This window comes from Polypterus senegalus, chromosome 1 (genome assembly GCF_016835505.1).
Source record: "Polypterus senegalus isolate Bchr_013 chromosome 1, ASM1683550v1, whole genome shotgun sequence".
In the NCBI taxonomy this organism is placed as follows: Eukaryota; Metazoa; Chordata; class Cladistia; order Polypteriformes; family Polypteridae; genus Polypterus; species Polypterus senegalus.
In genome coordinates, this window is record NC_053154.1 from 188,083,720 (window position 1) to 188,106,036 (window position 22,317).

The 22,317-nt window shown below is 38.2% G+C and overlaps 1 protein-coding gene across 2 annotated transcripts in view; it reads right to left on the reverse strand.

The window, feature by feature from the left end:
- The window catches only part of hykk.2 (hydroxylysine kinase, tandem duplicate 2), a 39,760-nt gene extending 18,345 nt beyond the window's left edge, over positions 1-21,415 (reverse strand). The window contains exon 1 of one of the 2 annotated variants that reach the window (XM_039764605.1): positions 21,313-21,415. In XM_039764605.1, coding sequence (XP_039620539.1) covers positions 21,313-21,334 — 22 coding nt within the window. In that variant the 5' untranslated portion in view covers positions 21,335-21,415. Of the gene's footprint in view, positions 1-3,610; positions 4,604-21,312 lie in introns of those variants that run through there. The other variant, XM_039764613.1, reaches the window with a different exon arrangement.
- Between the last annotated feature and the right edge of the window lie 902 nt (positions 21,416-22,317).

The following is a 22,317-nucleotide window of genomic DNA, read 5'->3' on the forward strand; positions in this document are numbered from 1 at the left end:
ATAGTACAGAAATGGCACTAACGCGGGTTGTAAACGACATTCTGATATCATCTGATGAAGGAAACTCCACTGTAATTATGTTGTTGAACTTAAGTGCAGAATTTGACACCATTGACCATTCTATTTTATTGCACAGGCTAGAAAATAATGTTGGGCTTACAGGCACTGGGCTGACTTGGTTTAGTTCTTATTTATCAAATCAATTTCAATATGTACAGAAATGTGCTGACAGTACTCCATCATTATACACAGAAGCGCAGGGCTCAGTACTGGGACCATTACTGTTTTAACTTTACATGCTTCCACTGGGATCTATCATTAGGAAACATAATGTTAATTTTCACTCGTATACAGATGACACCCAGTATACCTTTCATTTAGATCAAATGAAGTTTCTCAAATGTTGTATTTAATTAGTTGTGTTAGTGAATTAAAGGAGTGGATGGATGAGAACTATTTGCCTTTAAACACAGATAAAACAGATGTTAATTGTTGGAGGAAATGACGCTGATCACAACAATATTCTGTCATTGTTTAACACAGTTGGAATCACCATTAATTTTACTGAATCAGCCCGAAATCTAGGAGTTATCTTCGACTCTAACATGTCATTTAAAGCACACATTACAAAGTTGTCCAAATCATGTTTCTTCCATCTTAAATATGTTGGGAAATTAAATAAACAGGATTCTGAGAAATTAATTCATGCATTTATTTCTAGTAGGATTGACTACTGCAAAGCAGTGTTCATTGGATGTTCAAACTGTTCTTTATACGGCCTCCAGTTAATCCAAAATGTTGCTGCAAAAAATTATTACAAAAACAAGAAAAAACGAACACATAACTCCAGTTCTTATTCTTCAACACACATCAGTTTAGGAATATCAAAAATGCAAGTTTACAGGGGGATATTATAGTCATGGGGGACTTTAATTATCCAGATATTAACTGGGATAACCTTGCAGATGGAGGAGCACAAGAGCAGAAGTTTTTAGAAGTAATCAGCGACTGTTTTTTAACAAAGCATGTTAGAGCATCAACACGGGGTGAAGCCTGTGGAAATGTTGGAAACTTGTTAAGGGTAAATTTCGCACAAACATTAGGAAGTTTTTCTTTACACAAAGAATGATAGACACTTGGAATAAGCTACCAAGTAGTGTGGTAGACAGTAAGACATTAGGGACTTTCAAAACTCGACTTGATGTTTTCTTGGAGGAAATAAGTGGATAGGATTGGCGAGCTTTGTTGAGCTGAATGGCCTGTTCTCGTCTGGAGTGTTCTAATATTCTAATGTTCTAAATCCTTACACTGGCTCCCGGTTAAGTTTAGGGCAGATTTCAAAATCCTCCCTTTAACATATAAAGCATTAAATGGCCAAGGTCCGGCTTACTTGTCTGAACTTATCATGACTTACAAACCTGAGCGCACATTAAGATCTCAAGATGCCGGTCTGCTTATGATTCCAAGGATTAATAAAATAACAGTGGGAGGTTGAGCTTTTAGTTACAGGGCCCCTAAACTGTGGAATGGTCTTTCTGCTACTATAAGAGATGCCCCTTTGGTCTCAGCTTTTAAATCCTGGCAGAAGACTCACTACTTCAGTTTAGCATATCCTGACTAGAGCTGCTAATTAAATGTACAGACTTCATCACTGTTGTTAGTCATTATCACTAAAACATAAGTAACATCTATCCATTATCCAACCCGCTATATCATGATAGTTATAATTTGTTACTAACCCTCACCTATTCTGTTTCTCTTCTCGGTATTCAAATGTGACACTTGGTGCCACAGCCCACCTGCCCACCATCAGATTGGCTGGCCCAGCTCTGTTTCAGCTGTGAAATGGCCAAATGGGGGAGGCAGCTTGATGGCTGAGGTATCCAGGACTCTAAACAAATCCAAATCATATTATGTGATATGGGTGGCATGGTGGCGCAGTGGGTAGCACAGCTTCCTTGCAGTTAGGAGACCCAGGTTCACTTCCCAGGTCCTCCCTGCATAGAGTTTGCATGTTCTCCCCGTGTCTGCATGGGTTTCCTCCCACAGTCCAAAGACATGCAGGTTAGGTGCATTGGCGATTCTAAATTGCCTCTAGTGTGTGCTTGGCATGTGTGTGTGTGCACCCTGCGGTGGGCTGGCGCCCTGCCCAGGGTTTGTTTCCTGCCCTGCGCCCTGTGTTGGCTGGGATTGGCTCCAGCACACCCCCGTGACCCTGTAGTTAGGATATAGCGGATTGGATGATGGATGGATTATGTGATATTATCTACTGTTAAATTCTGCTCTGTACTTGTAACATTTTAATTTTTATACTGTATTGAGTATTTGTTCTGTTCTGTGTAGTGTATTGTATTGACCCCCTTCTTTTTGACACCCACTGCATGCCCAACCTATCTGGAAAGAGGTCTCTTTTTGAATTGCCTTTCCCATGGTTTCTTCCAATTTTTTTATTTTTTTCTCCCTACAAGGGTTTTTTTTTTTGGAAGTTTTTCCTTGTCTTCTTAGAGAGTCAAGGCTGGGGGGCTGTCAAGAGGCAGGGCCTGTTAAAGCTCATTTCTTGTGTGATTTTGGGCTATGTATATGTATAAATTGGATTGGATTGGATTGTATTTACCCCCTTCATGTCAGAATTTAGTAGATGTACCACTGGCAGCCTTGAGTCTCTGTGCATAGGTTTCTATCAGCTTTGCACATCTGGACACTGCTTTCCTGCTCAAGTTCTGCCACGCTGAGATTATGAGTGAAAAGCTTTTTTCAAGCCCAGACACAAAGTAGGGACCTGTTTTTACTTTCACATTAAAGAGTCTTTTCTTTTCATCAATCTCACAAAGCCAAGTTAAATCTACTTTGGTTCAATGTTGTGTAACAATAAAACGTGTAAACTTGTAAGTCTGGGGGGGTACCCTTTCCGTAGGTGTACATACACACACATTATGCATATACAATGTATACAGTATATACACAAATATATATATATATATATATATATATATATATATATATATATATATATATATATATATATATATATATATATATATATATATATAAGTTATAAATATGTAAATTACGCCGAAATTTGCGTACGTAAGGTTACATAAATATTATTTTTTGTTAGTTTTTTTTTTTTTTTGGTTCCGACTTTTTTCTTTCTTTTGCCTGCACATATTTTCATGCTTGAATCTACGCAACGTTTTATAAACAAGGGCCTAGGTCTTCTCTTAAAGATGCTGATCGTAGTGCCATGTTCCAGTGTATTCTACAAGTCCTTTTTGCAAGTGTTTCAATTAGCCATTTCATTTTGGCAGTTTACGATACTTTCTCACTGGCACCAGAGACCACGTTAAGCCTGCTTTCAGTCAATTTTTACTATTTTTTTTTTTCAAATATTCCTTGAAACACGCTGTTACATTTGTGACTCCTTTCTTCTCACGAGAGTTGAGGATCTCTCGGTATACGAAGACATGACACAGGCAAATAGAAATGAAAAAAAAAAATACGCACTATACTGAATGTAAAGCAATACTGTAAAAACATAATACTTTGAAACAATAGAATAAAATAAAACTACAAAACACAACAATCAACCCACTTAATAAGTTGTTCTCACCTACGATGTAAATATACCACAGAAAATCAGAACGTTATCACTGTGGAATAGAATCGTCTGCAAACTCCATGATGAAGTCACACATACCGCGACGACTGCTGTAGCAGTTCGTCACGGAAGTGTGGACTCGCGGTGTTAAGCTTCTAAAGTGCAGACGTTTTCGATCGCTCAGAAATACGTAAGTTACTTATGTTGCTGTGGCTCTGCAAGTGGATACTCTTGTGGCCCACACATTGTCAGCACGTCACTGATAGCAGTGCTTCGTAGCTTCTTGTCCCGTGACACATTTCGTGCGTGCGCGCCGCTGTCCCGTACGTTCGAAACTCTGGCTCGGCACAACATAACAGTACAGTCCACTCCCTGCTCAAACTGCTGCCGTAGAACTGCGTCCGAGACAGCCACGTCAGCATTACAAACTCTCAGCAGGCTTCAAAGTGGTCCAAGTGCATTCAAATTTGAGGCGTTGTGTGGGGGTTGAGAGGGAGATACAGATATTTATAAGCTAAACTTTACAAACAGTGATACTAGGCGAGTTTGGCATCGGAGTTCCAGTATTTCCACTTCTAATTGTCATCAAAAATAGGATGCGTAAGCAATTTACAGTAACTAATGGCTTCATCATTTGAGGTATTTACGTCTTACAGTTACAAAGGCACGCCAGTCCCACTGCAACTCATACTGGACTGTCTAAGCAAGGTATATATTAATAACCATATTATCACATTTTTCCAGATATCCCAGTGGCTAGTAGTAAACCTTAGCGAAACTTTGTCATTTAATAATGCTTGGGGTCGCACTCCTTTTCCCTGGCAATTTACTCCAGGTCTTGATGGATAACTGACTAGGACAGTATGAGAGCGCCAGGTTGTTAGTTCATTTTAGAATTTGTCTTCGAAACTGATGGATTTGGTAATCTCAATCACGTCAAGGAAGACAGGAGACACCTCACATTAGAGTTACGTGTCACGAGCAGCGCCAGGACCTACAAGGCCCCCGAAATTAATCAAAGATGTATGAAAGAAGGCGCCTATACATGCAGCACTCCGTCCCGTTATCCGTGATATGGCTCGTCAACCGCTAGTCGCACAAACACCGCCATCCCCTAGTTTACGCTTCTGCGGTGAACTACAGGGCGGCTGGTGGGCAGCATTAGCTGCAGGTGTCAGAAATACAATGCACGAAGAAGGAAGAGATTTGTCATATTATAAAAACGACACTGCGGTGGGTTGGCATCCTGCCCGGGATTGGTTCCTGCCTTGTGCACTGTGTTGGCTGGGATTGGCTCCAGCAGACCCCCGTGACCCTGTATTCGGATTCAGCGGGTTGGAAAATGGATGGATGGATAAAAACGACAGTTTATCTGCAAATGCAAGTGACCAGTGTTATAGATTCGAGATCTGGTGACCGTGAGGCAGACGAATGGGATGATTCTGCAGAAACACCACGTAGGCTATGCCTGTGCGTGGTGCGTGCAGCAAGAGCTTTTGGAAACTTTTAAAGTTGCAGCGCAGCACTGATCTACAATCTACAATTGAGCCCTTACAGAATTTCAGCCTGTTAATAGAGGCATATTAGGTGTAATTGTGCCAGTCGCGAGAAAACGTTTTTGAAAATAAAATCGTTTTCTACACTTTACTACATACCTGAGCAGGATGTTGTTGTCAAATCCCACGGTTTGGAGATGTTGTTTCACAGTGAGGCGATACAGGGGCACGTCGGAAAACCGCTGACAGTTTTGTATATCTTATTCAATCATTGTCTTTTTCATTTTTTTCCTGTTTTTAACTTACAGCTGAAGATACCCGGTATTGTGAAACTAACTAGGTGCCAGAATTTTAAAATATTTTTCTGCCTCTCTCCCTTTTTCAAAATAGACAGTTGAAGGGTCATTCTCTTTTAGTTTTTAATATTTGACATGGCTTACTGGGCTCAGATGGCTATCCAGTACGATTTGAGTAGAGAAGAGTTTATGTTTTAAAATGGTGGTCCAGCAAGCATTCTTTCCATCTCTATCACTCATAATCTCATGATGTGATGTTTTTGATGCTGCACATAAAACTATTTCAAAAGCAAAGACCCCTTCCCGGAATGAAATGGTTCCTTGTCAAGAAATGGCTTTATGAGGAACTATGCCCAACCCAGTAAAATGCCATTAAAGAAACATTATTTTGAAAAATAAAGGTGCCAGAGTGGTTCTTCAGAGTGATGCCATAGGGCAGGGTTTCTCAAAATCAGTCCTGAGGACTCTCTTTACCCGCAGGCTGTTGTTCCAGCCAGATTCTTAATCAGTGATAATAATTGATCTCATTTAATTAGCTGGTCTTTTTCCTCTTCACTTATTCTACATTCAGAAATGCACAATAGTATAATTTTTACATTTATATAATATTTAGAAGTGTTTCTGTTTTTTCAATATCTTTAAATGTTTCACTCATATTTTTTCTATTATTTTGACCTTTTTCTGTGTGTCTGCTCCTTTCGTTGTATCCTAACAATGAAAATTAAAAAGAAGCAGAGCAGACACCTGAGATGACAACACTGAATGATGAAAGGCTGCAACTACTTTACCAACAGGCCCATAAATTAGTAAATAATGGATAAAATAACCAGAAAACCAAGAAAAAAACAACGAAAATCAGGATGAAAATATTGTTAAAAAGTAACAAATACATTTCCCATATACAGTAACTGCTTTTTACATTGACTCCAAAACACAGAAACTGGGTAATAACAGATCACTTCATTAGGCTAACAGTCCAATTTAAAAAAAAAGCTGGGTTGAACAAAAACTTGCAGCCACAGAGGGTCCCCAGGACTGGGAATGAGAACAACTGCCATAGGGGAACTATTTTTGGTTCTCAAACGACACTTCCACATGAAGGTTACAGAAAGAACTTTTATTTATTTAGATCCATAACTGGCTCTAACGCTGAAAAAAGGGAAATGGAAGGTTGTTACATTTACAAAAATGTGTTTACTTTATACTACATGTATTGTTATGTTAATGTTCCACTTTTGAACATTTTTATGTTTAATTTATTGAATCTTGTGCGATATACAATATACAAATTTCAGTCGTTTAGGCAGAAGTCAAGATAGTTATATTTAGTCCTCACCGGAAATTAATGCGCCTGCACCAAATGGATTTATCGTCAGCGGAGGATGGATAACTTGGCGGTAAAGTCACGTGACTTTAAAACTTTTAAATTAAAAGAAGCAACAGGTTGTGGGGTTTGAGTTGTTGTCGCCGGTTAAGCGCAAAAGGTTAGTGAAATAAAAGTTAAAAACACACACGTGAGATATTCCGATATTCATTTAAAACAATAACACTAACGTTACTCCGTTTTGGGGTTTTCCTTGTATTCTCTTTTAATGCTCTCTAACTACCGTCACAAGTCAGTAAATGTACTATTAAGTTGTTTAGATGTACTTGCTTAGTACAGCTACGTTTAAGTACATAAAAAAGCTCCAAAACTTCTGACTCGTTACGGGTCAACTACTTTCAGCATTGCTTTTCATTAGTATTATCATAACATTGCTCAACCAGATACAGACAAATAAATAATAAACCTGAATACAATACAATGCAGTTGCCGAATTTGCTGGTTTGAAAATAAAAAATAAAAAAAGAAATTATTTTGTAAAAGAAGGTGCCAAGCAGCAATTTTTGCACTTAATATTTTACTAATATTTAACATTTATTCTATAATATATACAGTTACACAAATATAAATACATGTATTTTATAATACTGTATAACACTCTATCCAATGTGCATTTTGTGTTCATATGGTATACATTACATTTGGCACAGCCAAAGAAGCGGTGTTTTTGTACAGCTGTTGTACATTTCAGCTTTTGAATACAAATCTTTTGTATTTTTGTTGATTTGTATTATTTTTATCAAATGAAACTAGTTTTGGTATAAGCAAAGCTGTACATTTCTTATTAATAACTTTGAAAACTAACTATAGAATGAAAGTGGAAAAAGTATAATTGATAACCTAAAAAGCTAAGTAACTTGGTGAGGTGCATTTTTTAGAAAATTTATAAAACAATTGTTAAAATGTTATGCTTTATTGACATCTTCATTTAACATAAATTAATTAATTTAACAGAGAATGACAAAGTTTCATTTCATTTTATATAAAAATATGTTGTTTTGGGATCTATTAATTTAGTGCATTAAGCATAATTAAATTGTTTTTGATAAAAGCAATTTTATTATATGCAACCGATGTGCATATTTTTTTATTTTAATCTGACATGCCATTTTTTTCAGTAAAATAGTAAATAATCATGAATATAACAGATTTGTGTATACATGATTTAAAAAAGGACTCGCTGCATACAAGGACACAGGTCATCTTAATCTGTTAGAGTCCGACACGGTAGTCTTACATTAAATATTTGTTTTTTTCTATAGATGAGGACGATTTTTAAATCACAAAGAACCATATGCAGAGATCCCTTTCCAGAATGAAACAGTGCTTTGTCAAGAAAAGGTTCAACAAGGAACCATACAACCCAGTAAAGAACCATAAAGTGCCAATAAAGGACCAGGGGCCTCATGTATAAATTCACACTATAACATGGCGTACAGACATAAGTGGAAATGTGCGTACGCACAAAAAAATCCAGATGGATAAATCTATGTGTATGCCAACTTCCACATTCTTCCGCTAAATAAATTCCGATCAGTGTGAAAAGTAATGCACGTGCACGCGCCTGCTGTCCCGCCCCAACTCCTCCCAGAATTACACCTCTTTGAATATGCAAATCAATATAAATAGCCCTTAAGCACAGCCTTCTGTGAAAAGGCAATGGCAAAAGCAAGAGGGAAAATAGAAGAATTTCAGCAAATACCAAGTGGAGACAAAAAAAAACGTACTATTTGTTGGTTTATAAAGTGGTATTAACAACAAAAGGAAGTTGATCGAGTGACATAGTGTGTCGGAGAAACGCGAAAGCTCACGTTGACAAAGTCGCACAGCGTCAGAAATAAAAAAGAAGTTGTCAGATATCAAAGTCTCCATGAAAAGGCGAGTCTTAGCCCACAATCTGAGTGTCATATGAAAGCTTATTAGGGTACAGAGGAAAAAAAAGGCACACAGTGGGGAAAAAGCATGAAATGTCAACTTTAATCTCTAAATTTCCATTTTAATCATGTAGTTTATTTTGGGCGGCACGGTGGCGCAGTGGTAGCGCTGCTGCCTCGCAGTTAGGAGCCCCGGGTTCGCTTCCCGGGTCCTCCCTGCGTGGAGTTTGCATGTTCTCCCGTGTCTGCGTGGGTTTCCTCCGGGCGCTCCGGTTTCCTCCCACAGTCCAAAGACATGCCGGTTAGGTGGATTGGCGATTCTAAATTGGCCCTAGTGTGTGCTTGATGTGTGGGTGTGTTTGTGTGTGTCCTGCGGTGGGTTGGCACCCTGCCCAGGATTGGTTCCTGCCTTGTGCCCTGTGTTGGCTGGGATTGGCTCCAGCAGACCCCCGTGACCCTATTCGGATTCAGCGGGTTAGAAAATGGATGGATGGATAGTTTATTTTGTCATTAAAGCAGAACATCATAAACTTAATCTTAAAATCGTTTAATTTACTAGTTTCTCAATCCCATCGTAACTAGAGTAGCACGTTAAATGCTTTGTTTTGTATTTGATCTCCTATGTGCTCTATGTGTGTGAATCACTACGTGCTTCTTAAACCGGCTTTCTCTTCCTCCAACAGGACACAGAATCCATTACATTCATGATATTACAGCTCTCTGAATAATTAAAATACTGAGATGTATACGTGATATAATTTTCATGATGATAGGAGTTAAAGCATGTTATTAAGCATGGGAACACGGTGGAGCAATGATTGTTCATGTCTCAGGCAAGATCCTTGCTGTGCCGTGTGCTATACCTTCAATGAAATAATTTATTGTAGCAGTACTGTCTCTTTCAAACGTACTAACCTCCATCCAAATACCCAATCACCACACAATCAGCTCTGTAATAGACGTTAAGCCATCTGTAAGCTTAGAATGCAGATTCTTCAAAACTTTTAAGGAACATTGAAATATCTTCATAGTATGTATTTAATTATTCTATCCATCTATCCTTCCAGTGACGCGTCAGCACCAGCAGGAATACAGCGTGAGGCAAGAACAATACGTGAACGGAGCATCAGCAGCCTGCTAGCGCTGCAGCACCGTGTAGTTAAAGTTAAACTTTTATTTGTATAATATAATAAACATATTTTGCTGCATTTCATCTTAAAAATGATATCATCATCATATGTAAATTACATGCTTTATAAAGTTACTCAGGTTGTGCAATATTATAAGTGTAGTGCAAGTTTACAGTGAGGTGATTGTACTAATAAGTACAAACAGTTCTACAAGGAGCTCTTGATGGACTGATTGAGTGCATTTAGAGTTCTTGGGATGAAACTGTTTCTGAACTACGAGGTCAGTACAGGAAAGGCTCTGAAGAATTTGTCATATGAGAGCAATTCAATAGACAGCATGGCTGAGGCAGCGTCTGCTTGATGCTGTATACCGATAATTCTCTTTCCAATCAGCTGCTGTACAGCTGTGATTCACACTCAGATACAGTGATATGAATACTCTGAGTGGTGCAGTGAGAATAATATGGAAAAGGATGATCCGATGTGGGATCCTAGGTGTAGTGAGAGTAACAACACTAAAGCAGTTATGGTATTTGGAATAGTTTGACCATTCTCCATTATATTGTTACAGGTTAATTACAATCAGATGCATTAAACTAATAAACAATATGCGGTTAATTTCAGTGTATTTATAAAGCCACATCAGGGATGTGGATCTAAATAAGAAAGGATAACCACACAGGAAGAGTAGCACTGCTTTGACGCTGGGTGCTGCCAGTCTGCAAAACCGAGCGCAGAACTTGCATATGACAGGTATGAGCTACCGTGGAAATGTGCGTGGCTTTACGCCAAGTTTAGGTTTTATACATCGTGATTTGAATGTGGAAACGTTCTTAGGCAACATTTTTGTGCATACGCACCGTTTCTACATGAGGCCCCAGGAATATATAGGAATGTATGGGTGAAAAGGGTACCCCACCAATTTATACCAATGTAAACATGAAGAGCCACTCCGTTTGATGATACAAAGATCACATGTATAACTCCATCTGCACTTACCAGATCTGTCTTTGCATCAATCAGCTTCGTATGAAATTATTTTTGCAAAATTTAGGAGGTGATAAGTTTAAACAAAAGTCTTTTTCATCATTAAGAAAACCAAAAGCTGAAAGGCTATCTTTCCTATCCAGTCTAAGTTAAATAATCCCATTCCAGTCACTGGCACACTTACCGTTTCCCCCTGCCTCTTGACAATCATGTCGTCCAAGTCATTACATATTAAACCTGATTCACTTAATGCAAGATAAAATGAATTCCCTTACAGTCTAATCGTTACTTGTTAGCTACAAAAATTGTGAACTTCGTTTAAAACATCTTCCTCTTTAATATACCCATGAAACAAGACACATTTTCTTTAAGTACGGTATACATTAATAATAATAATAATAATAATAATAATAATAATAATAATAATAATAATAATAATAATAATAATAATAACAGCAGTGTCTGTAATGAAATGGAAAATTTAGAATATTCATGAGATTGGCCATTAAGGTGAGCGCATTGAATTGTTTCATATCACTCTCGTTTTTCGTATGATGTATGCCACCCGTCGACATTAGTAATAAATCTTTTTGTTGCTGTTGTTTTATTTCTCGATAGCAAGAATCGGACAAAGGCACCACGTCAGAGGCGCAAAGCGAGCAGCGACTTTCCGGGTCTGTGTCTCAGTGATTGAAAGCACTGTCAGAGGCTGTAGTGTTACTACAAATGGCCAGGAGATGTCACTAGAGAGACGGCTGATAAGCACTTGGAGACCTCGAACCATCAGAAGGCAGAAGGCCACACAGTAAGAGAGAATGAGTGGGGCACAAAAACAGGAGGAACTGATTAAGAAATTGAAATTATGAGAGAATACCTCAGCCGTCGGCATTCAAATAGTAAACAAAATAGGGAAATTGTAGCTACGCAGGCTGGAAAGGTGAACTGAGTGACAGTTCCAGTTATAGTGCAAGGTTTAAAAGAAACCATGAATCAATGTGATAAGAAGAAGAAAGAGAAGAACCAATGAGCTCATTAAGATTAAGAGATTTAGAAGAAAAGAAAGAAGAAGGTGAGTAGAGAGAGGTTTATGTTTTAGATGGGCAGGGGTTAATTTGCCGTGTGCTTATACAAAACAAGCAGCAGCAAGTTCATTCAAAGGAAGCATACATGAGTTGTTTGAATGCTATATATCTAGTAAATGGCATGGATTTTTTTTAAAAAAATGCACTGTTAAACTTATACCTAAACTCTCCTAAAATTATTACAGAACTGGCCACCCTCCATCAGGTGATATTTGCTATATGTGATACAAGTTAAAGAAATCCCATTTAGAAATAAATATTTTGGGCATATCAGCAATTACCAGGCTAGAAACCTGCTGATATAAAACACAGAAATGGGACAGCCTAGATTTACAAAAAAACAGTCAACCAAATTATTGACCTGCAGCAACTGATTCAAATGACCAAACTGCACTCACAGATAGGAACAGGGCCGGCTCTACCATTTGGTCAAACTAGGCAATTACCAAGCGCAGCAAAATTTAGGAAGTGGCATTTTTTTAAAACAATACAGGGTCGAGGCTGAGTTACAAACTCTCTGACCCAATACAACTGTCCGATTCTCATTTATCTGATTATATTGTTTTAAATTATGATGTTTGGTCTTAACGTCTGACAACCTACACAAGCCTTCACTATTACAGGTGGGCTTTGAAATCCTGTTGTGTGTTGGGGGGTAGTGCAAAAGTCATACACTACAACCTACGTAATATTCATCATCATCAAAAGACACACATCATCATCAAACTGGCATAGTATCTACTGTAGGAGACACAAGCAGCAAAAAAATGCAGACATTCAAAATTACATCAGGGTGGCAGCTTATGAATATATTGATAAAGACTGATTGAATTCAGACTATAATCATCTCCCAAATGGGCTTACTTACATTAAAACCTGGCAAATATTGTGCTTTGTTGCTCACCACCATCTATGATATTCGCTCTTTGTATGCTGAAAAAGTGTTCTCTAAAGCCCATTTCTCACGGGAAGAACACTCTGAGAATGTGCACTGGCTAAATATTAAATAGTTATGTTGCATTATTTGCATACAATATCGAGGAAGTAGTAAAAAGGACTCATACATAAATATTTAAGTCTAATTTTATTTCAATTTCATTGAATTTTCTGGTTATATTAAACTTATCGATTGATTTCAGTTATCTAAATGAGATATATATGTGTATGGAACAATGGATAAGATTTTGTCTAAATTGTCACCATCCTTGTAAGCTACCTGGTAGTCTGGTGCTTTACATAGAGAGCTACAAGAAATGACACTAATTTAAACTATTTGATTATATTAGTCAAGTGGCTTTGTTTTCCTAGAAAACCATCAAATGCAACAAATGAAAGCAATTTTTTTCCAGAAATTGTTTTCTTTTTCTCTCAAGCATGCATTTATTTGAGACAAGCTTATTGGCAGAGATTACTATAAGAAAGCAAGTGCCACCCTCGACATTCAAAAAATTCTAAATTCTAAACAAGCGCAAGTGGCTAAATTATGCTAAAACTGGGATTTAAATGATGGTACATGTAAGAATCATTTGCTAGTTATTTAATTTATATTAAATGTTTGCATATATATTAGTACATATTCTATGGGAGGTTCTTATAACCTCCACAAGTTGAATTGAACTGGTATATTCTAATTATTTCTTGTCCCTCTGACTACAGATTAGTCTCAGTTAGTGACCTGCCTTGCTGAGAATAAGACATGGAGGGCACAAGGTTGTAAACTGTGCCTTAATATGCCCAATAGTAGATAACATAACGTGCTGTATAGAATGTGCACTGCTGTACGTTTAGAGTATACTGAAGGTGAAGTAAAGCATCTTTAAGTACAGAAATGACAGTAGTTTGACAACAAAAGTTAAGTTTAGAGAAAAGATATTTTTTCCAATTTTTTTGCCTTTTATTCTACATGTGTAACAACCCTTTTCTTTACTCTTGTGTGGACTATTTGCTCTGAATTTTCACTAAATCTTTTAAAACAAACTTTTGGACTGGGATTTCAAGCACATGTTTGACCCATGTTTGATCCTGCCTTACTTACCAGAGCTACAGTACATATCCTGCTGATATTTCTATTCAGGCAATGTAAGATCTGATTAATCAAATATGCATATCCTGTTAGGTGCAACCATCACATGAGTACAACGTACTCAGAAAATGTCTCCCTTTATACCATTCATCATTCTTTGCATTTTTCAGTCTGCTTAATCTAGTTCAGGTTTACGGGAGCTGAAACCTATTTGAGGAGCTCTGGACACAATGCCAGAAACATTCCTGAATGAATGGAAGGCAATGCATAAACTCACAAACACCTAAAATCTGCATAAACCAGAGGTGTCAAACTTTATTTTTGAGGTCCATAAATAACATTTTATACATCCCATGTAGACCAGAACATTTCAACAAAAAACTTCTGCTGCATTTTCTTTACAAATAAGGTAACATGGATACAATCTTAATAATAAAGATGCCAACACAGTTCTTCAAAGCAATGCCATAAGGGAACCATTTTTTATTCCCAAAAAGACCATCCATATGAAGGTTCCAGAAAGAACCTTTTATTTAGATCCATAATAAATAGCCATGCATAGATGATAAAAGATTTGTGGAAATCCCAATGGGTTCCTTATCTTAAAAGGCCTCTTACTGCAGACAATAACACATTCTAAGTTCAGATTTTCTTGATCTCTTAGTATCCTACTAGTTAGTTCACTTAACATTAAAGATTTCCGCTTTGTTTACATATTTGGAACTTTACAAAATTAAATGGTTCTTTGTCAACCACGCAACCCAGTAAAGTCCCAATATGTTTAAGAGTGTACTTATCCTTAGTTTTCTTTTCTTAGACATGGCAGTGGGCTAGGAAAGTTTCCAGCAGCCACATATCCATCAGCACTGAGTGAAAAAATGACATCAGTGCATAATGTCTGGTCAGAGATGAGTCCAGGCACAGGCAAGAATTTGCAGCTAAGGCAATGTACATCCATTTACACTTGCATTAACGTGCATCACTATCAGATGGCGCTTGACCACATTAAAAAACGGTGCTGGTAATACATCACATAAATGACATTTGGAGTTGGTCAGAAACAGATAGCAATAACATTTGATACAAGTGGAAATGCAAATATGCTTTCTGTCCACATACAAAAGAATCATGTAAGATGACGGCAACAGTCAGGGAGTCTGCTCTGCCAGCCCTGATGCCTGTGCAGCTTTTAAAAAGTGAGCGTGCGTGATATTGACCTACCATCTTCTTCATGACACTGTCTCATCTTTGGAATCATGCTAAAACTATAATGTTCTTTATTGTTGCCTTCTTTTCACTTTTTCTTTTTAGGTCAGTTTTCATTCCAATTGCACGTTAGTCGCCGTATGGCAAGGAAATGTAAATTACGTGCAGTGTAATGAATGGCATGCAGGACAGGATGAACTCCCTTTCCTTACCTTGGCAGGAGGCCCCAGTGGAAAGTGGGAAAGAAGAGTGGCAGGGTGTTCCATGCCTTAGTCATGAGGCTGGCAGAATATGTCAGTATCAAAGTGGGTATACTGGTGTCCCAGCCAGGTTGAACAAGGAACATTACATGGCCCGGGAGGCCAGCGTGATGGAAAAAAGGAGGAAACAACCTGTAAGGGTTACATGTTCCCCTAACATGTTAGCTGGCAGCATCCCTGGGCAGTGCTACCAGTACAGACACCCACAAAGCATGCTGGAAACTGTAGTCCCAAAAGGCAACCTTGTTGGGTTCTGTGGGTGCTGCCAGAGGGTGCTGCAGTGATCTGTGATCCCTACTTTTTGGTGCTTCCTCATGACCCGACAGCACTTCCTATTGGCCATGTTCTGGTGTTTTATCTTGGTAGAGTTCTATATTACTCTACTTTGCCATTTTGTTTTCTTTAGTGTGTAGTCTTTGTCAGAATCCCTCAAATCTCTTAGACTTACCACTGCTTATGAGGTATTGTACTATATACAGTAACTTTTCCCACCTTCCCTTCTACATTTATAACTTCAGGGAATTGGGTATAGTAAAAGACAAGCAGGAGTTAGGTTACACTTTAAATAATGTATTATTGATAATTTTCATAAATAATAACAATAAACAAAGTACAAGTGAATATTGGCAACCATACAACTTGATAAATATTGATATATATTTCAGGTGGCACACAGACTTATTTTTTACTTAAAATGTCTTTAGTTAAGGCATCATTTGTGGCCCATTTTCTTCAGAACAGGCTAAATGCCTGTCTCAATATAGCTGCTGAATTGTGCTCCTCATGTCAATGGTGTGACAGAGAGATGTTTCTTCATGCCAGTGGTGTAAGAGAGATAGGGAGGGGTAAAGCAAACAAATTTATAAATTCTCTGTCCAAACCCTACAGCCCAAAAGGGAGTTGTAGTATTTAATGCCTTCTGTTTTAAAACCAAACAGGCAACTTTAGACCAATAGAATTCTGGTGTGACACAATGGTGGTGGATTGAGAGAGTCTTGCAGAAAATCACTTGCCAAACTGGTTTTAGGCACCCCCCATCCCTGTCATAAAATTACAAAGACTCAGTCCTAAGGGAGGGGAATAAAACCATTGCTGTTCTTATCAATGGTATAAAACTAATATTACATTGCTTTACAGTATGTAAGTTTCAAATAAAGACATACAAAATATTTATCAACTTATATACAAAATTTCACACCACAACATCTGGCACCAGAAGTACCACACCCAGGTGAGTTGGAGTCGGGTGGAAGAAGGACAAAGCTTCTCTGTGAGGTGTCGAGGAAGAAAAGAAAAGAGAGGCAAAGTATATGGTGCTTGAGAAACCTGCTGCAGGTATTTTTGGTAAATAAAGTATTATTTGAATGCAGAAATTGTGTCAGTGAAGTTGTGTCTGGGGTTTGGGGTGCTGCAACACCCCCTACAGGTCACAACGGATATGATATACGTGGAACACACATTAGAGGGGGTCTTTGAGAAACCTAACAGTCATGGAGAGCTGTATATAACCTTTGGAATATTGATGATGTGAAACGCTTAAAAAGATCCATGGGCTAAATGTGTCCCACAGGCAACTAGTTTGACATTGCAGCATACAGAAAAACAAACATTATTTTTTAGAGCACCTTTCTATATCAAAACCAAGCTCAGATACTTATTACATTTGTTGTTGTTGTTGTTAGTTGCAGTCCAAAAATGGTTAAGCATTTAGCTTAAGCATCACTTAGTGCACCTATATGGCATGAAATAGTCCAGCAGCTCTTTGTGTGAGAGTCCAGTTTCCTAGCAATTATTCCACATAGTTTATAAGACAAATGCCTGGCTGTGTGCCTTTACCTCATATGTATGCAACTCAGTGACTGCTATGTGCCAGACAAAACACAGGCAGGCTTAAACTGGCTGCCACCTGATGAAAATGTTTTTAGTGGGGCAGGGGCAAAACTCTTGGGAACATTCTGGAAATTTAACTAAAGTCTATACTAAAACCATTTTTGGACTACAACGTAATCATGCATCCTTCAACATCTGCAATAAGATGCTGCAGATGTTCTACCACACGGTTGTTGCAAGTGCCCTCTTCTACGCGGTGGTGTGCTGGGGAGGCAGCATAAAGATGAAAGACGCCTCACGCCTGGACAAACTTGTCAAGAAGGCACGCTCTATTGTAGGAGTAAAGTTGGACAGTTTAACATCTGTGGCAGAGCGACGGGCATTAAGCAAACTCCTGTCAATCACGAAGAATCCACTGCATCCACTGAACAGTGTCATCTCCAGGCAGAGGAGTAGCTTCAGTGACAGACTTTTGTCATTGTCTTGCTCCACTGACAGACTGAGGAGATCGTTCCTCCCCCACACTATGCAACTCTTCAGTTCCACCCGGGGGAGTAAATGCTAACATTATTCAAAGTTATTGTCTGCTTTTACATGCATTTTTATTACTATTTAATTTAATATTGTTTTTTGTATCAGTATACTGCTGCTGGATTACGTGAATTTCCCCTTGGGATTAATAAAGTATCTATCTATCTATCTATCTATCTATCTATCTATCTATCTATCTATCTATCTATCTATCTATCTATCTATCTATCTATCTATTCATTCTGGTCATTGTAGTAACCAGTCTTTGAAATTAATATTAATGAGCTAATGCAAAACTCTTGATATGGAAATGTTTATTCTTGCTTTTCAAGGCATTAAAAATAATATTTTTTGAAAACCTAAAAGCTTGTCTCTAACTAAAAAGAAAAATATTTATAAGGTTACAAAATATAAAGCAAATTGTTGCATATCCTTTGTAATAGTATACGAGACAGATAAAGTTTCTTTTACATTTTTAACATGTTTCTGGATTTATAAGAAGATTCTCCTCAAAGTCACCTGTTTGAATATGTCAATAAGTTTAGATTGCTCTTTGACGAGGTCTTTTTCAGTGGATAGGAGGAAGTCTCCCTCATCACAGTTACTCCATAGTTTTGATTTCAAACGTTTCAATTTTGAAAGTAAGCACTCAGTTGAGGCTCTTCTGACAGATAATGTGGTATGTATGCATTTTGAGGAGTTCACTCAAACATTGAAAGGCTGTTTCAGCTTCATTCTGCTCTAACGTTGTCAGCAGGGTTTGTCCATTAGGTAAGACAAGTAAGGATTCGAACACTCTGAGCTCAGCTTGTGCTTGGTCTAGTCTGAAAACACAGTGCGTGAGTGTCATGGTTATTATGATGCAAAGAAGGTTTTTTTGTGTTTAAAGTGTGTTCATTTAAACTGATTATACAGATTTGCACTTTGTGGTGTTCAGGTTATTCTTTCTAGAGAGCATGTGGTTAATTTATAATTATTGCAGTGTTCTAAAGAGTGGGTATTTGTCACGTGTTCTGCATATTGTTTGCACTATTCCATTGGTTGGGATTGGACTAAACCATGCAGTCTACGAAGTAAAAAGGCTCTGAGACAGAACTGGGGATGTTAGGTTGCCGGAGCTAATGGACAATAAATGGTCATTGAGCCATGAAAGAGATTGGACTGGCTGCAGGACAACTAACAACTTGAACCCGACTTCCGGAGATGTGTTCCTGGTGAGAACTGTGAGCTGCAATATAACATCAATCACAAAACGTCTTTTGAGTCAGATAACCATGCCACAACCCTATTCTTAACCATAGTGTAACGGGGCCCCAGTGTTAACCGTAGTTTAATATGATGGCCGTTTCGTGATGTTGGGGCGTTGCATGACTGACCTCATAGACACTGTGGTATGCAGTTACATTCTGTTGAAGGGACTACAATCTGCGTTGATTTTTTGTTGGAAGAAAGAGGCCGCCACTACAAAAGTTAAACATCCTTGAAGCTGGAAGGCGAACCAATGAAATCTGCACTGCCTCTTTGCGAAAACGACGTTCCCAATCGGTCCTCAGGATGAGTGGCTAAAGACGGCGGGGGAAGTTAATGCCACAATTAATGAAATGTAATTTTGAAATCCATCTAGAAAACAGTACCTGCAAGTTCAAAGAGTTTTAGAAGTTTACTATACAAACTGTTGTTGGTGCTTGTTTTGCTTTTAGTGTTTTATACTTCTCTTAAATCTTGTAAACGACCTTCAAAAAGCAACAATTTTCGAGTTACTTATTATGTTTCTCTAAAGTATGCCGTAAAATATGTGATAATAGTATCAGTGTGTATTTGCTGAAAATGTTATTTGATATAAAATATTAACTTGGAACATATGAATAATTCACATAACTGATGCAACTACCTTGTTCACAATTGTCAGTGACATGCTGAGGCTAAAAGATGCCCAGGGCAAACACCTTGATTGTATGTACCCCAAGGTGAGGTGCTATCAAAGTGAATGGTAAAGAAGGCATATGAATATGATAAAGAAAGACATGTTAAATAAGAAATAAACACTTTATTCCAATTAAATATTCATTTAAGTTCTTTTCCCCAAACTAGATCTCCTACCTGAAAACAATTGCACTACTTCATGTTTTACATTCTTTTTCAATGCTGATTAAAGCCAGGTTGGGCAGAAGGTCTTGTGACATGGAAGATCTCAGATGAGTTGTTATTAATTTCAATTTTGAAAATGATCGTTCACAACTTGTGATTGAAAATGCGATGGTAAGCAGTAAGCTGTACGTAATGCAACTCGTGGGAAGATATCCCTTCCAAACTGTACTAACCACTGGAGAGCATCCTTAGGATCAGAGGGACTTGTATTCCTCCCAGCTCGAAGGGACATCACAGAGTCAATAATTACATCATATAATTGAATTGCTGCCACCTCATTATTATAGTAATCTGCAAAGGCTACACTTTCCTTTTTTAAATCTCTGTCTTTCTTTTTCGTCTTCAATTGTGAGTGAATGCAAATCCAGAAGAAATGAAAATCGTTTTCGAAGTTCTTGAAGACGAACACTGCGGTGTTCAATTTCCGTTTTCAGTCGGCTCTTAATCTCTCTTTTCGCTGCGCGGGGCCCGGCGCGAGCACTTCTAGCACTTAGAAGTCATTGTGCTTCACTGACAGTGAGCTATTAAAATTATTTTCGAAACGGGGCTCTGCCGTCGCCTCTTCGCATTCCCCTCCTAACCTCCTCTGCACAACACTGCAACCTGTCCCAGTTAATCGTTAATCTTTCAGTAAGTACTATTTATTGAATTGGTTAAATTTAGTGTTGCCAGATATGCCATATTGTCTACACAATCCAATCACATTCAGCTTAGCTGGGGTGAAACAGCCCCATTATGGCAACACTCATCTATCATTGGTTTAGCTATGTGTGCGTTACCCTGTCGTTATGCTTTTTTTTTCAGAAGACTATGGAAGTAGCGAAGTTACGATAACGGCAAATTGGAAAATAAAAGCATATGAATATATATGCTCTCAATAGAGCATGTGTTTACATTTAACGAAAAAGGTATGGGCAATTTTCCCTGCCGACCCGATGCTGCGCACGCCAGTGCCATGGAGTAATCCTCTATGCAAACACACGTATATAGATATAAACTCTAATCGTGCCAACTGCCAAGCACACTGCACACTGTGCGGGCAAACACTCACACAACTGCGTTATTTTCCATGTGCAGAGATGCGTACACACAATACTGCATGCATACACTCCTCTAGTAAATTGCTCAGTATTGCCGCAACATATCCTCTGTGGATATGGTGGTATTGAACTTCAGATGCATAGAATGCTCTCTACTTAATCTTTGAGAATAGCCCCTTACTATGAATAAATTCAAACACAGCGAGTTTTTAAGTGTATCACAAGTACAACTGTAAGTAGACGTTTACGGCTTCGACCAAATAAATGACCGCAGCGTTTCTTGAGTCTCACTTTCACTTTCGGGCTGCGAATTTACATTAGGCTACTTACATTAGCACCATACAAGACCCTCTGTGCCCAGTGTCTTTACCAACACGACTTTAACCGTGCCCTTCCTCGTACACATAGACATACGCAATACACTTACCCCGATTCTGTAATGCCTGCATGCTTCCAAAAGATAATCTGTTGGATCCGCCGGGTCCAAAGATTCCGCCGCGAAGCCCCGGTGGCCCCGCCCCCGCTAGTGTTCTTAATACCCCAGAGCGCAATCGGCCCCACCCGCTTCACAGCTTGGACTTGGCCCACAAACTTCTGACTTTGCATTTTAATGGGTAATAAAGTGGTGTCAATTTAGGACATCGACAAAGCGTCACGGCCCTATATACTACTATGTAGTTGCGGTGTCGTCTGCACGGTGGTGTTTGAATGGCACAGTAAAGGGTTCAAAAGCGTTGGGCCACCCCAATTGTCACACTTTTGTAAAGAGACAGATGCCTAGTCTTGCCCAATGCAAGAGAGGTGGTAGAGTTTTTTTTTTTTAATACAGTGACTTAACTCAAAACATACTGTACGCTGCATTTTTCACAAACAGCACTTTAGTTGTAGATTAACATTTTCGTGGTTTATAAATGTTTCACTTAAAAATAATATATATTGTTTATGTGTGTGCGTGTGTGTGTGACATCAACACTTTATTTTATTTCGCGTGATTAATGATGTGAAAACAGTCCGACAGAGAGAAATGGCTCCATATCTTTAGAGCTGTGAAAAGTGAATGTAAAAAAGGCTGTAAACTCTATTCCCTTTGTTTTTTTTATCATCACAATCTTGCTGACTTCTAACTGTGTAACTGCATCATAGTATCTTTATGCTCCATTTCTAGTACTGATGGTTTACATGTTTTTCCTATAAATAATTCTTTGTTTTTTGTGCATCCAATGACTTGCACTTTCCACGTCCTTCAGCACTGAAGATTCCTGTGCAACTATTATAAGAAATACTTGTTCAGATATAGAAGGTTGGAGAATATTTTACTTATTGTGCAATTTCAGTTTAGATATGTATTTTGTTAATATAATTTTGTTAATTAGAGTAATTAAACATGCATGACTGTTTGAAAATGTTTTAGGAGTTAACCTGTATGATGTCA